General features: G+C 42.9%; 1 protein-coding gene across 1 annotated transcript in view; it reads right to left on the bottom strand.

Moving 5' to 3' along the window:
* nphp4 (nephronophthisis 4) overlaps positions 1-24,183 on the bottom strand; it is a 217,666-nt gene extending 193,483 nt beyond the window's left edge. The window contains exons 1-2 of the mRNA XM_070447926.1: positions 23,579-24,183; positions 23,234-23,392 (exon numbers count right to left, since the gene is read on the bottom strand). Of these exons, the coding sequence (XP_070304027.1) occupies positions 23,234-23,392; positions 23,579-23,728 (309 nt within the window). The 5' untranslated portion in view covers positions 23,729-24,183. The remainder of the gene's footprint in view (positions 1-23,233; positions 23,393-23,578) is intronic.
* Between the last annotated feature and the right edge of the window lie 684 nt (positions 24,184-24,867).

The following is a 24,867-nucleotide window of genomic DNA, read 5'->3' on the forward strand; positions in this document are numbered from 1 at the left end:
CAGCAAGCAGCAGCAGTAGCCTGTCAGTGTCGCAAGGGGCATATGGGAAATAGTCAGCCGCTGTTGTTGGGTGACAGATAAATTAACTGTGTGAGAGGGGTTTGTTATACAACATTGAGTACATATCGTCGGGCTCTCCACGTTATAACAAACCAGCGCTTTACTGTTTTGTGGGACAATGTTATATGGCATCTGACTGCCATCGTTGTAAATTGCCTGTTTGGAGCGAATTAATCCCAGACCAACATGGATGTGATAGGAGTGGGCCCTAAAACTACTGCCTCACTGACATTTCAAAATCATCACCTGTTACTCCCTCTTGGATTTTGGGTAGACGTCCTATCCCTTCGTATTATTGTTCAGAATGTCATTGTTATTATAAAAACCTAACAAGTTAAGGTAGCGGTGATAGCTTTGGCCAGTAACTGAAAGGTCGCTGGTTCGAATACCTGAACCGACAAATTGGAAAATGTACACTACAGCTCAGAAGTTTGGGGTCATTTAGAAATGTTCTGTTTTTGAAAGAAAAGCAAATATTTGTCTATTAAAATAACATAAAATTGATCAGAAATACAGTGTAGACATTGTTAATGTTGTAAATACTATTGTAGCTGGAAACGGCAGATTTTTTATGGAATATCTACATAGGCGTACAGAGGCCCATTATCAGAAACTATCACTCCTGTGTTCCAATGGCATGTTGCGTTAGCTAATCCAAGTTTATCTAATTTTTGCAATTATGTAGCACAGCTGAAAACTGTTGTGCTGCTGAAAGAAGCAATAAAACTGGCCTTTTTTAGACTAGTTGAGTATCTGAGCATCAGCACTTGTGGGTTCGATTACAGGGTCAAAATGGCCAAAACAAAGACCTTTCTTCTGAAACTCGTCACGTTATCCTTGTTCAGAGAAATGAGGCTATTTATTCCATGCGAGAAACTGCCAAGAAACTGAAGATCTCGTACAACGCTGTGTACTACTTCCTTCACAGAACAGCGCAAACTGGCTCTAACTAGAATAGAAAGAGGATGGGTGGCCCCGGTGCACAACTAACGGTAGTGTATATTTTTCTCCTTCCCCGTTTCAGTCCATTCTGTTCCATTTGGTACCAAATGAATACAACCCAGGCTAGCACACGGGGACTTCACTCATACTGAAAATACAGTAAACAAAGCTCTTGTAAATGTCTTTTAGAATGGAGGGTTCTTTGTAAGGACACTCTAATTAACAGAGCTGGTCGTCAAACCAAGGAGATTCCCCATGAGAAAGAGAGAGAACAGAGCAAGAGACGGGCGCGACACAGGGCATTACATGCAGGACGTGGAGACAGGCACAGGTAACATGGAGTCAGCTACCTGAGCGTCATACAATAGCAAAGCCGTAATGAGCAGCAGCAGAATCATCTGTTCATTTGGGCCGAACATGTACACACGCTGCCCTTGGACATATGCACTAAAACATTGCTATGTAACCTGAGTGAGCAAGTGAGCTCCAGTCGCTTCCAGAGAATATTTAAATATGCAAGAGCTGGGTAATATTCATTAGGCCAGCAAATGGACTGAAACAGGGAGGGACTAGCTGAACCTGTCCAATAAGAATGCTTGTTTTGTTTTCCATTACAATTTTTTTGCTAAGGTACAGTGAGCCCGAATGAATACGACCAATACTTCATTCTGTGATTTAGTCCATGTTGTCGGTCTGTGTGGTAACATAGGGTTTTACATTATTCACTTGCTCATTGCTGCTTAGAATATACAGTCCATTCAGAAAGCAATCAGACCCCTTGACGTTCTCCACATTGTTACTTACAGCCTATTCTAAAAGGGATTCAATTGTTTTTTCCCCCTTATCAATATCAATACCCCATAATAACAAACCAAAAACAAGTTTAGAATTTACTAACTCATAAAAAATTTAATAAACTGATATCACATTATATAAATATTCAGACCCTTTACTCAGTACTTTGTTGAAGTACCTTTGCAGCGATTACAGCTACAAGCTTGGCACACCTACATTTGGGGAGTTTCTCCCATTCTTCTCTGCAGATCCTCTCAAGCTCTGTCAGGTCTCTCCAGAGATGTTTGATCGGGTTCAAGTCCGGCTCTAGCTGGGCCACTCAAGGACAGTCAGAGACTTGTCCCGAAGCCACTTCTGCATTCTCTTGGCTGTGTTCTTAGGGTCATTGTCCTGATGGAAGGTGAACCTTCGCCCCAGTCTGAGGTCCTGAGCTCTCTGGAACAGGTTTTCATCAAGTATCTCTCTGTACTTTGCTCTGTTGATCTTTTCCTCGATCCTGACTAGTCTCCCAGTGCCTGCTGCTGAAAAAAAAAATCACACCAGCATGATGCTGCCACCACCATGCTTCACCGTAGGATGGTGCCAGGTTTCCTCCAGACATGAAGCTTGGCATTCAGGCTAAATTCAATCTTTGATTCATCAGCCAATAGAACTTACTTTCATGAGAGAAGCAACTATCATGTGATTTTTACTTTGGAGTGGCTTCCGTCTGCCACTCCACCATAAAGGCCTGACTGTGGAGTGCTGCAAGATGGCTGTTTTCTGGAAGGTCCTCCCATCTCCACAGAAGAACTCTGGAGCTTTGTCAGAGTGCCATCGGATTCTTGGTCACTCCTTGACCAAGGCCCTTCTCCCCGATTGCTCAGGTTGGCCGGCGGCCAGCTCTAGGAAGAGTCTTGGTGGTTACAAACTTCTTCCATTAAGAATGATGGAGGACACTATGTCCTGGGACCTTCAATGCTGCAGACATTTTTTGGTACCCTTCCCCGAGCTGTGCCTCGACACAATCCTGTCCCGAGCTCTACGGAAAATTCCTTTGACCCCTTTGACCTCATGGTTTTTGCTCTGACATGCACTGTCAAATGTGGGACATTATAGACAGGTGTGTACCTTTCCAAATCATTCCAATCAATTGAATTACAGTGGACTCCAATCAAGTTGTAGAAAAATCTCAAGGATGATCAATGGAAACAGGATGCACCTGAGCTCAATTTCAAGTCTCATAGGAAAGGGTCTGAATATTTATCAAATAAGGCATTTCTTTTTCTTTTCTTTACCAGTTTTTCACTTTGTCATTATGGGGTATTGTGTGTAGAATGATGAAGAAAAATTATTATTTAATCAATTTTATTATAAAGGCTGTAACGAAACAAAATGTGGAAAAAGTCAAGGGTCCGAATTCACTGTACCTCAAAGCAACCTCCTGCCATGAGACTGTGCCTATGACTTCTTGTTAAGACATATGTCTCCCGGGTGCGCAGTGGTCTAGGGCACTGCATCGCAGTGCTAGCTGCGCCACCAGAGTCTCTGGGTTCACGCCCAGCTCTGTCGCAGCCGGCCGCAACCGGGAGGTCCGTTGGCGACGCACAATTGGCATAGCGTCGTCCGGGTTAGGGAGGGTTTGGCCGGTAGGGATATCCTTGTCTCAGTATGTAAAATGTAATAAAATGTATGCACTCTACTGTAAGTCGCTCTGGATAAGAGCGTCTGCTAAATGACTAAAATGTAAAATGTAATAAAAATAGAACTGGTCACTCGGTGCATGAAATCCTGTCACTAAGACAGTGCTCAGCTGCGTTTGACGTTACCGTCACTAGTACAACCATCAGGTATGGTGATTAGCATTCTTAATTGTGTGTTTAAGCATTACACAAAGGTCATTAGACACTACTTATCTCACATGTAACCACTACTGAACCAAGACATGGAACAAAATCTATTTATCAGAGGCTACATTAGGGAAGGAATCTAAAGTGTTGATGGGTCAAAAAACATCGTTAACAAGCAGTGGCTGCTAAATGATTTCCCAGGTGACCCATATCTCATAATTACTGCCTTGCTTTAAGTTGCATCTCCTCATTTAGTGTCTTGCTTCCCTATTAGTGACCGTAAATTGCTAGCAATCATGCATTTTAGGTCCAGTATCAGGAGCAAGGCTGGGTTTAATGTACTGTAAAAAAGGCTTACCTTCATTTAGGAGAGCGTGAGTTCTGGCATGTGTGACTCAGAGGACACACACATGCGTGCGACATGTATATACACACACACCTGCTCTCTCATCCTTGAGATGACACAATATAATTTTTTGGGGGGAAAGCGACTTTCATCATCTTTTTTCATGTTTTGCTCGAGGAGACATCCTAGCTGTCCACATAGTCTGACAAATGAAGGACATCATTGCAAATTAAAATCATGACCAAAAATGCATCCGGTGGGGTAGGCCTACAGTATATTCCATTAAACAAACTGAAGCCTAATAAAGTCCTCTCAATCAGCAAAGTTTCTGTCAGCTGTGCCCCATATCTCCTCTGCTGGCTGTCATTCCCAGACAACAACAACAACTAGGACTTTAAATGCCCGCAGCTATGTCACAATGACAGAATCTCATACTCATGGATGAGGTGTCAATATGACGGTGTCAATATGTCACCGGGTCGGCCCTGACACTTTAGTCCCAGGCAAAGAACTGCCCCTAATCTCTGACAGGGACAACAGGCTGCTGCATGCATTCTGGAGAGGCATGGAAACAATGATAAGGGGCTACTAATGCCACCTCTCCAACTCAGCCCAGGGAGAACATTTACATGTCAAAGCCCCAAGCCACTCTGTACGGGAGAGGAGTCGCTTCTTCTCTCCCTCCCAAATCTCGCTCGTTCCCCTGTTCCATCTCTATTTCGCGGTCTCTCTTTATCCCCACACACAGTCAGAGCAGACCCCTGGGGGATGATAGCTGAATAATGGCCAAGCACATAGCATTGTGTGTGTTGTTGTGTGTGTGTGTGTGTGTGTGTGTGCGCACGTATGTCAGTGAGAGGGAGGAGAGAGATACAAAATAAGAGAGAGCGAGACCTCTCCTCTCATCGCCCCTCTGTCCTGGCTGCTCTGGTGACGATGGCAGGGTCTAAATCGTCTCTGTGGTCACACAGCCGTAGATTATGGAGCATGCCACTGGAGTGTGAAAGCCTTTAAGGAGCAGCTGCTCCACGGGATGTTTACTCCCACAGGAGCTGAAATATTGATCACTCCCGCCAGGCAAAGCACAGGCCCCAACCAGCTCCATGTATAATTGAAGTGGGATCTCTCTTGAGCACGGCAGTCAAAAAGGGAGAAGAGGAGTTAACCAGAGAAACCCAAAGTCCCACCAGTTCCCTTTTTGATGTACATAAATCATATGGAATTTCAGAATTGTGTGTGCTTGATCAGTCATCCTGTGTGGATTGGGGAGAGCAGAGGTGAGAAGAGTACAAAGGGATGTAACATGTTGACGAGAAGTTGGGAAGTGAGGAACTTGGGTTGTTTGACAAACTGGTTGCACTGGTTTTATTTGATCAATTTTGGTCCGAGGGTTAAGTTTAGTTAAATGGACAAATGTGTGATGTCTACCACTACCGCACATCTGCTATTATGTGCTAAGCTCAGTGGGGATTTCTCCTTAAGAAACCACTGTGCTCTTTTGAGAGCTCGAATGCAAAAAACTAATTATTCACTCACTGATGTTCAAATGTTCTCCGAGTAGTGACTCACTGCCCTTCAATACGTACCGTTTTGAAGCTATGTAATGGTGTGAGTAGTGACTCACTGCCTTTCAATAGGTACCGTTTTGAAGCTATGTAATGGTGTGTGTTCAGAACAAAAAACGCCTATATCACTCAAACATAAAAGTACAGTGCATCAAAGCTGTGCGTCCTTCCAGGTACAATTTCTACACTATTGAATTGTGCTTGTTTTTGGAAAGAGATGGAATAAAATGGAGTGATCAGAATGAGAGGATGAACTACAGAACAGAGCTTCCACCTCCATTAGCCTAGCTCAATCCTCAGGCCACCTATGGCACAACAGTGCCATCTACTGCCCAAAACTGACATTGTCTCAAACTGACATTGTCTCAAACTTACTTGAGGTGAAGAATGAGAACTGTTAATATCACCAGAGGAAGAGGCGAAGCGAGAGAGAGTCCACACCCATCAGAATCTGTCCATGTGGAAATACTGCGATAGGCAGACAGTCTGCCTTCCAGCCTTCGACTCCCATTGTTAGGACGGAGACAAGACCATCTTGTCATTATATAGAGCATCTCTGATATCACCAAAACAACTTAAAAAGGTCAGGTTTCACCAATAAGCTCAACAGGTACTATTAACAAGGCCTACAGACAAAATGAGTGAAGGAGCTGGTTTACATAACTGGGACACTTGAGGAACCAGTTAATCATGAATTAAAGCATAAATATCATGCCCCCCAAAAAWATTCTAACCTCCCCTTTTATTTAATTGTTTTACCTTTATTTAACAAGGCAAGTCAGTTAAGAACAAATTCTTATTTTCAATGACGGCAGTGGGGGAACAGTGGGTTAACTGCCTGTTCATGGGCAGAACGACAGATTTGTACCTTGTCAGCTCGGGGATTTGAACTTGCAACCTTTCAGTTACTAGTCCCAACGCTCTAACCACTAGGCTACCCTGCCGCCCCAAAATGGTGAGGTTAGCCTGTCTTGGGGGGTATGATATTATTCCCGATTCATTCAGGATTATCTGTAATCATGGTAGCATCCACATTCATGTAGAAGTGTTCAGAAACATTCTATTCTTATTTACAATAAAAGTGARTCCAAAATGACACAATACATTATTTACCATTAATTTCTATTGGGCACAAAAATTATCTGAAACGCAACCAAAACAAACAGCAAATGCATCCAACAAGTTTATAGAGAGTCACTTGATGTAATCATTGCGTGCTAGGAATATGTGGCCAAATACTAAAACTTTTGACTACTTTAATACACATAAATGAATTTGTCCCAATTCTTTTGGTCCCCTAAAATGGAGGGACTATGACAAAAAGTGTTGTAATTTCGAAACGGTTCACCTGAAATGGATAAAAATATCATCAAATGAAAGCTGACAGTGCAGCAGCCCAAATCAAATACAAATGAAAGTGCCTCTTGCAGCCTGAAACAACCAGACCTTGGCCACTTTATAATCCTGATAAGATGTGATATGTGTTACGACTGTCTGGGGCTGATGGGATCTGAAATGCGATTTGTTAATTGTTTCTGACCATTCAGGTGGACCTAAACTATGCCTTTTGCACGAGTGTAGCCTACAATATCTTTGGTTAATATACCAGGAGTTCTGAAACATGGTCAATTATTTCAGAGCATCTATCGTCAAATGTCTCAACATCCATAGTAATGATTTCCTGTTTCAAGTCATTCCAAATTTCATCAAAAGAACATTCAAAGTGCATTCTACAATTTTTTTGCATTAAAGTGGCACGTGTTTTGTTCCTTATCATCATYACTTGAAATGTTTGAACAATATGAACAAGACATTCATAAACCAAGGCATGTAAAAGAAAGGTGGAATTATAGAAGTATGTGTCTGACTGTTGAATGCAGTATTTTTGCCGCTTAAATGGTGTTTGAACAATAGGCATGGGGTTAATTCAATTTTATTCAATTCAGGATCAATTGAAAATTTGCTTAATTTATTAACTGAAAATGGCCATTCAACTCATCAATTGAATGAGCACATCATCCTAAATTGACCCCAACCTTGGTGAAGAAATCAATTTACATCACTGTTATTATTGTGTTATTATCAAGCGACTGTTTAGTTTTATTATCAAGCAGCTTAACAAATTCAGTCTGTGAACATGCCTTCAGGGTTAACATCATATAAGGCCAGCTATTAAATCCTAACAAAGGTTAGGCTACTCATAAAAGTTGATGGCACCAGCAAAACTTCTAGATTGGTTTTTGCAAGGGGAACACAGGCCCAGTCATAAAATAGCCCTTCAGCAGAGCAAATAGATTAAAAACATTGAGTGCTAAAACATTGTCACATTCTTAATAGCTTGTCGTCTGAGGGTTCTAATGTGAAATACATATGGCATATTGAGTCAAAACAACATTGGCCAACAGCTAGCCCAGTTACCCAGCTACCAATTCTAGGGAGAGAACATTTTTGTAATGTCATGCGTAATGTTCACTTGATGTTTGAATGTCCAGTTTTACATTAATTAGGGGAACATTCTACAATATGTTACAACAAAAAACAGTGAGAACCTATTTAGAATGTTTTGACAGAGTTAGGGAAACCTTTCCTTCGTGTCAAACTAAAACATACCCAGAATGTGGTTACCATGTTCTCAGAATACCCAATATTAATGTTCTAGACACGTTTCATGGTACATTGCAAAAACATAAGTGTCCAGTAATGAGAGTTAGCAGAATATTCCATCAACGTCACACCAAAAAAAAACACAGAACATGGTTGCCATGTTCTCAGAATATAAGATCAAATCAAAATGTTATTTGTCACATTCCTTGAATACAACAGGCGTAGATCTTAAAGTGAAATGCTTACTTACAAGCCCTTAACCAACAATGCATTTTAAGAAAAAGTTAAGTAAAAAAAAAAATAGATAAGTAATATAATTGAAAATAAAAGTAACAAATAATTCAACAGCAGCAGTAAAATAACAATAGTATGGCTATATACAAGGGGTACCTGTACAGAGTCAATGTGCAGTGGCAGCGGTTAGTCGAGGTAATTGAGGATAATGTTCTAGACACGTTTCATGGGACGTTGCAAGAACATTCATGTCTCCAGTAATGAGAGTTAGGAGAATATTCCATCAATGTCACACTAAACATACACAGAACATGATTGCCATGTTCTCAGAATAAGACATTAACCCAATGAGTCCCATCGGTGTGATTTAAGGATTTCTAAACCCTTTAAACAGTGTGATTAACAGGGGCTGAGAGAGTGGTGTTTGTGAGGCATGGGTGGATCCCGTAGGGGCCATAGGCCAGGTCTTTTTACAAAAACCTATGAAGATTTGAGCTACAAACGATTACAAGCTATCTATGAGAAGCTGAGACTCTTTGCTCTACGATGCTCACAAGCTACACGGGTCGTTAGAAGATCACAGGAAATCCCAGGACATAGTGTCTATAAGCTCACATAGTTGCTGTCACAAACTACAAACTCCACACAGTTGTCACTGACTAGTTGGATATTCATTTCCCACTGAGCAAACCATTTCTGTACTTACAGCATTCATATACATTCATTTTTACAGACTTTTGCTTTGGCGGACCTTATTTATTTAATTGACATTTGTCAATAAAACTAATATATGCAACTGTTTCATGCCTATCGGTCTATAGGTTAATAAAACCGGTACACTGTCAGAGTCTACCAGATAACGGCTCTGTCTCTAGTCAGAGTGAGCCATCAGCAAACCAGAGAAGACTCGTTGCTAGGCAACTCAGATGCAGGCTGTGTCACAGGGAGCAGCAGCGCAGAGGGAGAGACAGAGGTGCAGCATACATGCAGCAGCTAACAACAACAGCTAAGCTAGCAACCAAAAAAAAGTTTCTCTCCTGTTCTATTGTTTTTTTTTATCAACTTTCTGTCGTTGTCCAGAAGCCAAATGCATTATCCGAGTCATATCAACAACCCATGGTAGATGTTGAATATTTAGATGTTCATCTCTGTTTTATGACACAGCTCGCATCATATGGGTCTTTTAGAACAGTGTTTTCCCGCAAATTGCATTTTGGCAAATGTTAAAAAAGTACACTATATATTACAAAAGTATGTGGACACCCCTTCAAATTAGTGGATTCGGCTATTTCAGCCACACCCGTTGCTGACAGGTGTATAAAATCAAGCACACAGCCATGCAATCTCCATAGACAAATATTGGAAGTAGAATGGCCTTACTGAAGAGCTCAGTGACTTTCAACGTGGCACTGTCACCTTTCCAACAAGTCACTTCGTCAAATTTCTGCCCTGCTAAAGCTGCCCCGGTCAACTGGAGGTGCTGTTATTGTGAAGTGGAAACGTCTAGGAGCAACAACTGCTCAGCGAAGTGGTAGGCCACACAAGCTCACAGAACGGGACCGCCGAGTGCTGTCCTCGGTTGCAACACTCACTACTGAGTTCCAAACTGCCTCTGGAAGGAACGTCAGCACAAGAGCTGTTCGTCGGAAGCTTCATGAAATGGCCGAACAGCCGCACACAAGCCTAAGATCACCATGCGCAATGCCAAGTGTCAGCTGGAGTGGTGTAAAGCTCGCCGCCATTGGACTCTGGAGAAGTGGAAACGTTCTCTGGAGTGATGAATCACGCTTCACCATCTGGCAGTCCGACAGGACGAATCTGGGTTTGGCGAATGCCAGGAGAACGCTACGTGCCCCAATGCATAGTGTCAACTGTACAGTTAGGTGGAGGATGAATAATGGTCTGGGGATGTTTTTCATGGTTCAGGCTAGGCCCCTTAGTTCCGGTGAAGGGAAATCTTAACGCTACAACATGCAATGACATTCTAGACAATTCTGTGCTTCCAACTTCGTGGCAACAGTTTGGGGAAGGCCCTTTCCTGTTTTAGCATGACAATGCCCTCGTGCACAAAACGAGGTCCATACAGAAATGGTTTGTCGAGATTGGTGTGGAAGAACTTGACTGGCCTGCACAGAGCTCTGACCTCAATGCAGGCCAGTCAAGTTCCTCTGTGCAGGCAGTGAAGTTCAAGGTAGTTTTAGCAGCAAAGGGGGGACCAACTCTTTATTAATACCCATGATTTTGGAATGAGATGTTTGACGAGCAGGTGTTCACATACTTTTGGTCATGTAGTGCATGTATTAAATTGTCTACTTACAGTAGTTCAGTATGTTCAATAATAAGAGCCGATAGACTTGCTATTGTCTAGTGCTGACCCCACTTAGTCGACTGGTCGATTGTTTGGTCAATAGGGTGTTGATCGACAGAGATCTTCTTTTTGTCGACCAGTAGCGAATGTATTATTTTTGATGGCACGAGACACCCGTCTGATTCGCGCCCATCTTAGTGAACTAATCCATTGCAGAGACCAGGGGGATGGAACAGTCCAAGAAGAAAGGGGGTGTGGCTAAGATGTCTTTCTCCAGAATGTGCTCTCTCCCGCCAATTTGTGCACAGTCATTGTTTCATTACTTCATTTCATGAATTGTTTACGTCTATCAATTCCCCATTACATATATCACCAGTAGTTAATTTACCATTAATTCCTATAATTTCCAATCTACACTATTTGTTTGGTTATGGAGCGGCAGGTAGCCTAGTGGTTAGAGCATTGGGCCAGTAACCGAAAGGTTGCTAGTTCGAATCCCCGAGCTGACAAGGTTAAAATCTGTTGTTCTGCCCCTGAACAAGGCAGTTAACCCACTGTTCCTAGGCCGTCATTTTAAATAAGAATTTGTTCTTAAAGAACTTGCCTAGTTAAATAAAGGTTAATGTCTGAGTGGACACGTTGTTTACAGAGCGCACGACCTATGCTACGCTTGTGAGAAACAAGTTTTGGTTTATTTCATTCCATTTACGAGTTTTGTCAATTTAGTCATTGTCTTTTGTTTGGAGCGCTCCTGTCAATGTTGAGCAAGAACACACACCTGATTATGCATAGAAGTAGGCCTATAGGCTACCTGGCCTAAGCGCAAATATAGGCAAATAAATGTGCCCATTTGGGGATCTGATTGTATTTCTCTTTGGCTTAACAAAGTAACTTCTCCTTCACCTCAAACAGCAAGCAAACAAAGTCTGTTTTTACATCCATTGAGAATGACAATAGTTCCTTAATGTCTTTGAAAAATCTTTCCAGCTCTCTCTCTTTAGATAACCACTCAGCGTGAAAGGTAAACATGTAATGCTCTGATCCAGTGGAAACGTCATAAAACAGGCCTGCCTGATTACTTCTTATACCTTGCACAAATAGCCTACAGCTGTGTCTGTCCCGAGCTTTGAGGGCCCAGAAAATGTTGTACAATGTTGCAAGTTTTCTAATGCAAGCTTCAGGTCAGACCCAAGTTAATAGTTGATACAATGCTTCAAGTTAGTTGCAGACAGGCCAACCTAGCCAATGTAATTCATATATTTATTTTTAAATCAGGATATTTTCTACCTGCGGGCTGCAATGTTTTTATCTGTTGGTTTTATGTAGGCTATTTTCACATAGTTGGCAATGGAAGTTACTTTTTAGGTTTATCATTTTAATTTAGATATCCTTTTGATTAACCACATGACAATGATTTTGAGATACACTACATGACCAAAYGTATGTGGACACCTGCTCGTTGAACATCTCATTTCAAAATCATGGGCATAAATATGAAGTTGTCCGCCCTTTGCTGCTATAACAGCATCCACTCTTCTGGGAACGCTTTCCACTAGATGTTGGAACATTGCTGTGGGGACATCAGGTTGGGCACTGATGTTGGGCGATTAGGCTCGCAGTCGGCGTTCCAATTCATCCCAATGGTGTTCGATGGGGTTGAGGTCAGGGCTCTGTGCAGGCCAGTCAAGTTCTTCCACACCAATCTCGAGAAACCATTTCTGTATGGACATCGCTCTGTGCATTGGGGCATTCTCATGCTGAAACAGGAAAGGTCCTTCCCCAAACTGTTGCAACAAAGTTGGAAGCACAGAATCATCTAGAATGTTACTGTATGCTGTAGCGTTAAGTCTTAAATCCAAGATGGCGTAGCAGTCAGACGTCTTTGTCTTGTCTCGTCCCATGTATATATKTTTTTATATATTTTTCTTCGCAATCTTTTTTATATTTTTCCTAAAAATCAACTTCAAAATACTCTCCTGCAACACGCCTCACCCAATGTGGTGTGGATAGCTATCAGCTAACCTTTAGSTRGGAAAGCTCTCGCCAATTCGTACAACACGTTTCAAACCAGAGCATACCGGACCTATTTTTCTCTCCATATCCCCGGATTCCTACCGCAAACTCTGAACCCTTTCATCTGGATCATGGCAGCTAGCTAACCGCAACCCGGGTTGACTACTCCTAACGTTTCCGTCCCGGAGCYAGCACCAACTAGCCTGGGGCTAGCCCATGCTAGACCCATCTCCTGGCTAGGGCTCCTAGGCTACTCCTGAAGCACACTCCTCAGCTACAATATCCGGACCCCTTCTACTGCCGGTACGGGGCACGGAACCCCGCCGATCCTTCACGACTGGAATACCGACATAATCTGCCCGAGGATCCCAACAGGTCCCTTAGGCGCAACGTCCCCTGAAGGCCCATTCTGCTAACCGCGGCCTGCTAGCTATAGCATATTGGACTGTTACCTGATCCACCGGCCAGTTTCTTGGACCACTATACACATTTTGCCAATTGGACTTGGACCCCTCTGCTACTTGGAACCCTACTAATTCCACGACTGGTCTATCGACGTCACCGCACGAGGAGGCAAAAACAGACTTTTTCCTCCATCGCGAAGTCCTGCTAGCCCCGGCCTGCTAACTGTCTGAATCTCCATGTCCCCAGCCAGCCCAACCACTCACTGGACCCATAAAATCACTTGGCTACGCATGCCTCTCCCTAATATCAATATGCCTTGTTCATTACTGTCCTGGTTAGTGATTACTGTCTTATTTCACTGTAGAGACTATAGCCCTGCTCAATATGCCTTAACCAACCATGTTGTTCCACCTCCCACATATGCGATGACATCAACTGGTTTAAACGTATCTAGAGACTATATCTCTCTCTTCATTACTCAATGCCTAGGTTTACCTCCAATGTACTCTCTTCCTACCATACATTTTTCTGTACATTATGCCTTGAYTCTATGCTATCGTGCCCAGAAATCTGTTCCTTTTATTCTCTGTTCCCAGCACACTAGACGACCAGTTCTTATAGCCTTTAGCCGTACCCTTATCCTACTTCTCCTCTGGTGATGTAGAGGTTAATCCAGGACCTGTAGCGCCTAGCTCCACTCCTACTCCCCAGGTGCTCTCATTTGTTGACTTCTGTAACCGTAAAAGCCTTGGTTTCATGCATGTTAACATTAGAAGCGTACTCCCTAAGTTTGCTTTATTCACTGCTTTAGCACATTCTGCCAACCCGGATGTCCTAGCCGTGTCTGAATCCTGGCTTAGGAAAACCACCAAAAACGCTGAAATTTCCATCCCTAACTAACATTTTTCGCCAAGATAGAACTGCTAAAGGGGGCAGAGTTGTAATATACTGCAGAGATAGCCTGCAGAGTTCTATATTACTATCCAGGTCTATACGAAAACAATTCAAGCTTCTACTTCTAAAAATTCACCTTTCCAGAAACAAGTCTCTCACCGTTGCCACTTGCTATAGACCACCCTCTGCCCCCAGCTGTGCCCTGGATACCATATGTGAATTGATTGCCTCCCARCCATCTTCTGAGCTCGTGCTGCTAGGTGACCTAAACTGAGACATGCTAACACCCCGGCCATCCTACAATCTAAGCTTGATGCCCTCAATCTCACACAAATTATCAATGAACCTACCAGGTACAACCCCAAATCCGTAACCACGGGCACCCTCATAGATATCATCCTAACTAACTCGCCCTCCAAATACACCTCTGCTGTTTTTTTTTGTTTTTTTTTTAAACCCCCTTTTCTCCCTAATTTTCCTGGTATCCAATCGCTAGTAATTACTATCTTGTCTCATCGCTACAACTCCCGTACGGGCTCGGGAGAGACGAAGGTCGAAAGTCATGCGTCCTCCGAAGCACAACCCAACCAAGCCGCACTGCTTCTTAACACAGAGCGCCTCCAACCCGGAAGCCAGCCGCACCAATGTGTCGGAGGAAACACCGTGCACCCGCCCCCCTTGGTTAGCGCGCACTGCGCCCGGCCCGCCACAGGAGTCGCTGGAGCGCGATGAGACAAGGATATCCCTACCGGCCAAACCCTCCCTAACCCGGACGACGCTAGGCCAATTGTGAGTCGCCCCACGGACCCCCCGGTCGCGGCCGGCTGCGACAGAGCCTGGGCGCGAACCCAGAGACTCTGGTGGCACAGCTAGCGCTGCGATGCAGTGCCCTAGACCACTGCGCCACCCGGGAGGCACCTCTGCTGTTTTCAACCAAGATCTTAGCGATCACTGCCTGCATCCGTAATGGGTCTGCGGTCAAACGACCACCCCTCATCACTGTTAAATGCTCCCTAAAACACTTCTGCGTACAGGCCTTTCTAATCGACCTGGCCCCGGCCAGGTCATCCCGTCAGTAGAGGATGCCTGGTTATTCTATAAAATTGCCTTCCTCACCATCTTAAAAAAGCATGCTCCATTCAAAAAATGTTGAACTAGGAATAGATATAGCCCTTGGTTCACTCCAGACCTGTCTGCCCTTGACCAGCACAAAAACATCCTGTGGCATTCTGCATTAGCATCAAATAGCCCCCGTGATATGCAACTTTTCAGGGAAGTTAGGAACCAATATACACAGGCAGTTAGGGAAGCTAAGGCTAGCTTTTTCAAACAGAAATTTGCWTCCTGTAGTACAAACTCAAAAAAGTTCTGGGACACTGTAAAGTCTATGGAGAATAAGAGCACCTCCTCCCAGCTGCCCACTACACTGAGGCTAGGAAACACTGTCACTACCGATAAATCCACAATAATTGAGAATTTAAATAAGCATTTTTCTACGGCTGGCAATGCTTTCCACCTGGCCACCCCTACCCCGGTCAACAGCCCTGCGCTCCCCACAGCAACTCGCCCAAACCTCCCCCACTTCTCCTTCACCCAAATCCAGATAGCTGATGTTCTGAAAGAGCTGCAAAATCTGGACCCATACAAATCAGCCGGGCTAGACAATCTGAACCCTCTCTTTCTAAAATTATCTGCCYAAATTATTGCAACCCCTATTACTAGCCTGTTCTACCTCTCTTTTGTATCGTCTGAGATTCCCATAGATTGGAAAGCTGCCGCGGTCATCCCCCTCTTCAAAAGGGGGAGACACTCTAGACCCAAACCCTGCGTTTCTAAGTTCTTTGAAAGCCAAGTTAACAAACAGATTACCGACCATTTTGAATCTCACCGTACCTTCTCCGCTATGCAATCTGGTTTCAGAGCTGGTCATGGGTGTACCTCACCAACGCTCAAGGTCCTAAACGATATCATAACCGCTGTCATGACGTTGGCCTGGGGGTAGGTTTATGACAGTCATAAATACCTCTTCCCCCCCTTTTTCCCTCTCTCTACCCTACTGATGTGAAATTTGAAAACCCCTTTGTTAACATAGAGATTCTGGGAACATCAGAAAGGTGGGGGGAAATTAACTATATTCTGGTAATCCGACCAATTGAACATATGCGGTGGTACTTAATGTATATTAAGTCAGTTCGGTTGTCATCTGGCACATTCTCATCAATGATAGAATGACAAACTCTACAGTGGAAAGTCTACACAGAGTTATCGGATTCACATGGAATTGTTGTTCAATTCAAATGTTTGAATATGAAATTATTCGTGATAGGATAAATTGTGATTTTAGCTTCTAAAATGTGAGAATGTAAATTAGGCCCGACTCAGTGGCCCGCCCACGTGAAGAGACATAGGTTGTAAATTATGAAACACACCCCTTTTCTCCCTCCACTATATAAGCCATTGACGAAAATTTAACCTCCTGTTCCAAGGATGTGAGGACGACGGTCCCTACGTTAAAAAGGACTAACATGTCAACTACAGAACTAAGCCAACATCAGTGTGAGCTTTGGTTGCGAATGGTATGAACTTTGAACTCTTATTCACTACAGAAGTGATACCTCCTAGACGTGGAGTTAGCAACAGCAGCTGCAAACATAAATTAGGAAAGAACAGACCGAGTATCCCGTCTACTACACAACGACGTTACTACAACGTATCCAATTTATCAGCAGAGACATTCTTCAAAGGACAAAGGACTCGGTTGGGCAACARGGCCTTCCATCTACCACCAACCTACCYAAGCGCAGCTCAGAGTAAATATTTATTGCATTTTCCTTTTCCAAATGGGCGGTAATTTAGAATGCATAAGATACTGTATTTACGATAGCACGGCTTCTCCCCTTGGTTCCTCAAGTCTTCCCGCTCTTTCACTCAAACCCAGCCCCCTTTTCTTTTGTGTAACCAGCTGTCATATCTGTTCCGCCCGCTAGGCACATTTGACATAAGACATGACATAATTTGTAATCAAGATATGATTCATTCTGTGTATATGTAATTCTGTGTGATTAGTTAGGTATTTAGTAAATAAAGAATTAAACCAAATTTTGTATTGATGATTCAACTTGTTAGCCAGGGTTCGTGAAGATAACCAAGAATTTACAACTTTCAGATGAGACTGAAWTAAGGTGACGATTAATATTGACTGCTATTGATGTAAAATATTACCAGGTCTTTAAGAGTTTATTCGGAAGATAACAGCTCTATAACTATTATTTCGTGGTGCCCCGACTTTCTAGTTAATTACATTTAAATGATTAGCTCAATCAGGTAATAGTTATTACGGAGAAAGGATTTTATAGAATAGCATGTCATATCACTTAATCCGGCATAGCCAAAGACACGACACCGCCATCGATAAGAGACATTACTGTGCAGCCGTCTTCATCGACCTGGCTAAGGCTTTCGACTCTGTCAATCACAACATTCTTAATGGCAGACTCAACAGCCTTGGTTTCTCAAATGATTGCCTCGCTTGGTTCACCAACTACTTCTCCGATAGAGTTCAGTATGTCAAATCGGAGGGCCTGTTGTCCGGACCTCTGGCAGTCTCTATGGGGATGCCATAGGGTTAAATTCTCGGGCTGACTCTCTTCTCTGTATACATCAATGATGTCGCTCTCGCTACTGGTGATTCTTTGATCCACCTCTACGCAGACAACATCATACTGTATATCTCTGGCCCTTCTTTGGACACTGTGTTACCTAACTTCCAGATGAGCTTCAAWGCCATACAACTCTCCTTCCGTGGCCTCCAAATGCTCTTAAATGCAAGTAAAACTAAATGCATGCTCTTCAACCGTTCGCTGCCCGCACCTGCCCGCCCGTCCAGCATCACTACTCTGGACGGTTCTGACTTAGAATATGTGGACAACTACAAATACCTAGGTGTCTGGTTAGACTGTAAACTCTCCTTCCAGACTCACATTAAACATCTCCAATCCAAAATTAAATCTAGAATCGGCTTCCTATTTCGCAACAAAGCATACTCATGCTGCCAAACTTACRCTCGTAAAACTGACCACTGTCCTACCGTCCTACTGTCCTACCGATCCTCGACTTTGGTGATGTCATTTACAAAATAGCCTCCAACACTCTACTCAACAAATTGGATGCAGTCTATCACAGTGCCATCCGTTTTGTCACCAAAGCCCCATATACTACCCACCACTGCGACCTGTACACTCTCGTTGGCTGGCCATCGCTTCATACTCGTCGCCAAACCCACTGGCTCCAGGTCATCTACAAGTCTCTGCTAGGTAAAGCCCCGCCTTATCTCAGCTCACTGGTCACCATAGCAGCACCCACCCGTAGCACGCGCTCCAGCAGGTATATCTCACTGGTCACCCCCAAAGCCAATTCTTCCTTTAGCCGCCTCCCCTTCCAGTTCTCTGCTGCCAATGACTGGAACGAACTGCAAAAATCTCTGAAGCTGGAGACTCTTACCTCCCTCACTAGCTTTAAGCACCAGCTGTAGAGCAGCTCACAGATCACTGCACCTGTACATAGCTCATCTGTAAATAGCCCATCCACTCTTCATCATCCCCATACTGTATTTATTTATCTTGCTCCTTTGCACCCCAGTATCTCAACTTGCACATTCATCTTCTGCACATCCTACCATTCCAGTGTTTAATTGCTATATTGTAATTACTTTGCCACTATGGCCTATTTATTGCCTTACCTCTCTTATCCTACCTCATTTGCACATTCTGTATATAGATTTTATGTTTGTTTATTCCATGTGTAATGCTGTGTTGTATGTGTCGAACTGCTTTGCTTTATCTTGGCCAGGTCGCAGTTGCAAATGAGAACTTGTTCTCAACTAGCCTACCTCGTGAAATAAAAAAAGATGACCCTTCACTGGAACTGAAGAGCCTAGCCCGAACTATGAAAAACAGCCCCAGACAAATTATTCCTCCTCCACCAAGCTTTACAGTTGGCACTATGCATGCATTGGGGCAGGTAGCGTTCTCCTGGCATTCGCCAAACCCAGATTCGTCCGTTGGACTGCCAGATGGTAAAGCGTAATTCATCACTCCAGAGAACATGTTTCCACTGCTCCAGAGTCCAATGGTGGAGAGCTTTACACCACTCCAGCCGACGCTTGGCATTGTGGATGGTGATCTTAGACTTGTGTGCGGCCGTTCGGACATGGAAATCCATTTCATGAAGCTCCCGACAAACAGTTATTGTGCTGACGTTGCTTCCAGAAGCTGTTTGGAACTTGGTAGTGAGTGTTGCAACCATGGACAGATGATTTTCACTTGATACGCGCTTCAGCACTCGGCGGTCCTGTTCTGTGAGCTTGTGTGGCCTACCACTCCGRGGCTAAGCAGTTGTTGCTCCTTTCCACTTCACAATAACAGCACTTACAGTTGACCGGGGCAGCTCTAGCAGGGAAGAAATTTGGAAAGGTGGCATCCTATGACAGTGCCACGTTAAAAGTCACTGAGTTCTACAGTACGGGCCATTCTACTGCCAATGTTTGTCTATGGCATAGCTGTGTGCTCGATTTTATACACCTGTCAGCAACGGGTGTGGCTGAAATAGCTGAATCTACTAATTTGAAGGGGTGTCCACATACTTTTGTAAATATAGTGTATGAAGACTTTATCATTAAATTAAATTAAACTGTTCCACCAACATGTGCATATGAAAAACTTAACTGGCACACAGATCGGTAGAAACAGTAAGATAAATTGGCATTCCACATGAGAAAGGTTGTCGACTCCTCATGTAGCCTATTACCGGCTACTTCAGGAGAGTAATGGCAGAACCTGTGAAAGCCAGCAGGAGTGGGAGTAGAATGGTCGGGTCAGGTTAAGGTTTTTTCTTCTGGTTATCTTGCTCTCTAGCTCCCTCGAGTCATTCCTGTTTTATTRCATCAAAAAGAGAACTTAAAGCATCAGACAAGCTCAATGCATATACAGTGGCAAGAAAAAGTATGTGAACCCTTTGGAATTAACTGGATTTCTGCATAAATTGGTCATCAAATTTGATCTGATCTTCATCTAAGCCACAATAATAGACAKACAGTGTGCTTAAACTAATAACACAATAATGTGTATTTTTCTTGTCTATATTGAATACATCATTTAAACATTCACATTGTAGGTTGGGGAAAGTATGTATGTGAACCCCTAGGCTATTGACTTCTCCAAAAGCTAATTGGAGTCAGCTAACCTAGAGTTCAATCAATGAGACGAGATTGGAGATGTTGGTTTGAGCTGCCTTGCCCTATAAAAAAAAAAAACACAACATTTGAGTTCGCTATTCACAAGAAGCATTGTCTGACGTGAACCATGCCTTGAACAAAAGAGATCGCAGAAGACCTAAGATTAAGAATTGTTGAATTGCATAAAGCTGGAAAGGGTTACAAAAGTATCACTAAAAGCCTTGATGTTCATCAGTCCGGTAAGACAAATTGTCTATAAATAGAGAAAGTTCAGCACTGTTGCTACACCCTAGGAGTGGCCGTCCTGCAAAGATGACTGCAAGACCACAGCGCAGAACGCTCAATGAGGTTAAGAAGAATCCTAGAGTGTCAGCAAAAGGCTTACAGAAATCTCTGGAACATGCTAACATCTCTGACGAGTCTACAATACGTAAAACACTAAATAAGAATGGTGTTCATGGAAGGACACCATGGAAGAAGCCACTGCTGTCCAATGAAAAAAACATTGCTGCACGTCTGAAGTTTGCAAAAGTGCACGTGGATGTTCCACAGCGCTACTGGCAAAATATTCTGTGGACAGATGAAACTACAGTTGAGTTGTTTGGAAAGAACACACAATGTGTGGAGAAAAAAAGGCACAGCACACCAACATCAAAACCTCCTCCCTACTGTAAAGTATGGTGGAGGGAGCCTCATGGTTTGGAGCTGCTTTGATGCCTCAGGGCCTGGACAGCTTGCTATCATCAACGGAAAAAATGAATTCACAAGTTTATCAAGACATTTTGCAATTGAAGCTCAACAGAAGTTGGGTGATSCAACAGGACAACGACCCAAAACACAGAAGTAAATCAACAGCCGAATGGCTTCAACAGAAGAAAATACACCCAGTCAGAGTCCTGACCTCAACCCGATTGAGTGGTGTAGCATGACCTCAAGACAGCAGTTCACACCAGACATCCCAAGAATATTGCTAAACTGAAACAGTTTTGTAAAGAGGAATAGTCCAAAATTCCTCTTGACCGTTGTGCAGGTCTGATCCGCAACTACAGAAAACGTTTGGTTGAGGTTATTGCTGCCAAAAGAGTGTAAACATGTAAACGTATAATTGTTTGTGTTATTAATTTAAGCAGACTGTTTGTCTATTGTGACCTAGATGAAGATCAGATAACATTTTATGACCAATATATGCAGAAATCCAGGTATTTCCAAAGGGTTCACATACTTTTTCTTGCCACTGTAGTTGATTTTATTTAAAACACATAGGGTGTGTCTATATATGGAAATACACATTTACAAATTTCAACCAATTGATTGGTCAAAAGAACAGACGACTTTTGGTCGACTAAGATTTATATTTTTTGATAGGGGACAGCCCTATGGTCGCATGTTTTTTTAAAGCTCTTGATTAAAAAACTCCTTTCCTTGTTCCCATGCATAATATTTTATGTTGGTCATTTTACTGTTTGGAACAAAATGTAACAGTTTGTTAACCTGTTAATGGGTGTTGGTTAGTCGGCAGCCAAATGGACTGAAATTGGCATGCCTATTACATTGTGCATGTTGATTTATACAGTCAACCGCTCTGCACCGTATTGTGATGTTTTATTGATAATTACCTATATTTACCTAACCCTCAGAAAAATGGACACTGMCATATTCTTGCAACGTTCCAAGGAAACGTGTCTAGAACATTGATATTGAATATTCTGAGAGCATGGTAAACACGTTCTGGGTAAGTTATGTTTGACATTAAGGGAATGGTCTCTTGGAAACAATCCTTGTCAATAAAACATCACAACACGGTGCAGAGRGTTCGATTTGGCTGCTGGGGGGCAAGGAAACCCTCAGCTCTGCTAAAACATGTCGTTTTCAAGGGATTGTTAAACACATTTTAACTATTTGGTTTTAATATCATCACCTCTTGAAGAGCCTAGTCCGAGCTACACATTTCCGATTATTCCACATTTAGCTCTATCAGAGTTGAATATTCAGAGAACATACTGCATGCTTTTCATGATCAGTAAACATCAATTCATCATGTATTTTCAGATACGTGAGGGTAGCCTCTCCATTTCCTATGAAAACATTAGGTAAAGACTCCTAAAGGAACGTTCTCTAAAGTTGTGGGAATGTTTGTTGTTAGAAATTCAGCATGTTAGCAATTGTGGGCCAGCTCTCCCTTGAACAAACTCCTCATAACTGGTGTAAATACTGACCAATGGAAGCCTTTTTTGACACTTCCATTTTCTTTGGACATTCTAGCCCAGTCCAAAAACAACCATTGGCCTAGCCCATGCCCTTTTGGTGCCTGCAAATTTGAACGGACTAGTACAAACTGCTCAAAAACTAAGGCTCTCGTACCAGAGATGAGAAAAAAAGTTAACTTTTTGACATGTTACCCAACTGCCTTCAGTTCTGCAGTCAGCTTTGTTGGTAATTCACAGAGAATCAATCGTTTGTTGTTGTTTGTTTCTTATCATCGGTCTATGGTGCATAAGTACAAGGTATCAATCAAATCCAACGCAAATGATTGGCTTTCTTGTACCTCAGCAAATCCAGAGCCGCCTATCGTTATGGAAGTAAAAAAATATTCCAGCGAGAACATTCAATCAACTTAAAACGGRTTCCTCGAGTTTATTGAATAGGGCACTGGGTCTGGCCTCTTAAGCCTGTCAAGGCAACACAACACGTAAAGCTGAAGCCAATGAAAGACTGTGGGCTTGTTTGACATTACAGGTGACTCCCGACTGACTGATCTACAAACCACCTTGCATGCTTACATAATTACTTATTATTTGTATTGTAGATCAGTAAGTCACACTTTGCTCACAATGCATCACAGATGTGATGCCTTCAAACAGGGCCAGTGACTTTAGGTATCAACGGAGTAGGCACAAAGTGTCAACAGGGCGTATCAGCGTAAACCACTCCTTTATCATACTAAAACCACTCAGGATAATGTGGTTGACAATGTTAACTGTGTGTTTCCCTAGAACAGTTGTGTACCTCATTAAACATTGCCCTGTGGAGACCACTCATCTGTTGGGGCGGGCTCTTCCACGTTCTCCCGAAGAAGTGCTGGTGGCTGGTATCAAACAGGGAAACACTCAGCTGGTACTTGACTGGTCCCCTCTTTCGACTCCCTTCTGACTCCCCTTCCTTCTCCTAAGTGATGAGGGGAGTAGAAATGTTTGTAACTGGAAGTCAATTAGAAACGGGTCCCTAGCTAAACATTGGCAACTCTACTAACGTTTGTCTACCTACCAGGCTGGGCTAGAACCAAACTTGAGAATGGCATTAGCTAGCTAACTCTTCGGATAACAGGTTTAAGCACATAAGGCAAAGGCCTACCCGTTGAATGTGAGGTCCATCAAGATGCTTCAGGATGATTTGGAAGCCTTGAGAATGGGTGTGGGATGAGTCCTGTGCCTGTCGAACAGTCTGGCTGTGTGGAGGAATCACCCGTCCTCTCTCAAACAGTCCTTTCCAGTCGTCGGTCATTGAGAGGATATTTCGAGTCTACAGCAAAGTCAAATTTCGCTAGCTATATTTGGCTAAAACAACAACACCTAGCTTGCTAGTTAGTGGGTTTGGTTTGGTGAGTTTGCTATCAGTAAGTAACGTTAGCTAACATTAGGACTTGTTCATTAAGATACCAAAGCGAACGTTGCACTATTCTCAAACCTCAGAAAATAAGATTGTTACCCTAACTAGCTATGCTTGTAATTGTAGCAAGTAAAATGTCGCGCAGTTGTATAAAAATCACTGTTTACCCTCGCTTATTTTAAATCCTAGCTATCCAGGCTTGTTGGCAACAGGCGAAGCAAAATAGCTGACTTTCAAAAGGGGGTAAAGATTTAAAAGGTAATTAAATGAATGTATGAATAGTAAAACATATTTTATCAAATCGCCTGATATATTCAAAGACTAAAGATTTTCATTTTAAAATGGATTATGTAAATGCAGGATTACCAAAATAACCCGAATGAAATTGTTACATTACCCTATGTTCCCTCTAAATTGGTTTCTCCCGTAATTTGGCATCGGTTACTACGGTGATATTAACGTTGCTATGCCTTTTCTTCTTATTCGTTCAAAATGTACTAAAGAGATAGCGGGAGACCAGCACGTGTCCATATCGCCACCCTCTGGTTTGGGAAGGATACATACCGTTGGACATTGCATGGCATTATATTCTCTGTGCAAAACTACCCTCATCCACAGACCCATTTAGATTTAAGTACGGCCTTGTGTATACTGCAGTGGTCAGGGTGAGGAGGACCATAACAAATCCTAATCAATTGGACATCATCTTCTATCTTCCTAGGGATTGACTGTTAAAATACACTGGCCAATGCCACCAATAGGAGAAATGGGGAGAACTCGCATAGCACACTCACCAGCTGTTTTATTTTATTTAACCTTTATTTAACTAGGCAAGTCAGTTAAGAACAAATTCTTATGTACATACAATGACGGCCTACCAAAAGGCAAAAGGCCTCCTGCGGGGACGAGGACTGGGATTTTTTTTTAAATGAATTAATAGAGGACAAAACACACATCACAACAAGAGACAACACTACATAGAGACGCCTAAGACAACAATATAGTAAAGCGGCAACACATGACAACACAGCATG

Source organism: Salvelinus sp. IW2-2015, linkage group LG17 (assembly GCF_002910315.2).
Source record: "Salvelinus sp. IW2-2015 linkage group LG17, ASM291031v2, whole genome shotgun sequence".
Classification (NCBI taxonomy): domain Eukaryota; kingdom Metazoa; phylum Chordata; class Actinopteri; order Salmoniformes; family Salmonidae; genus Salvelinus; species Salvelinus sp. IW2-2015.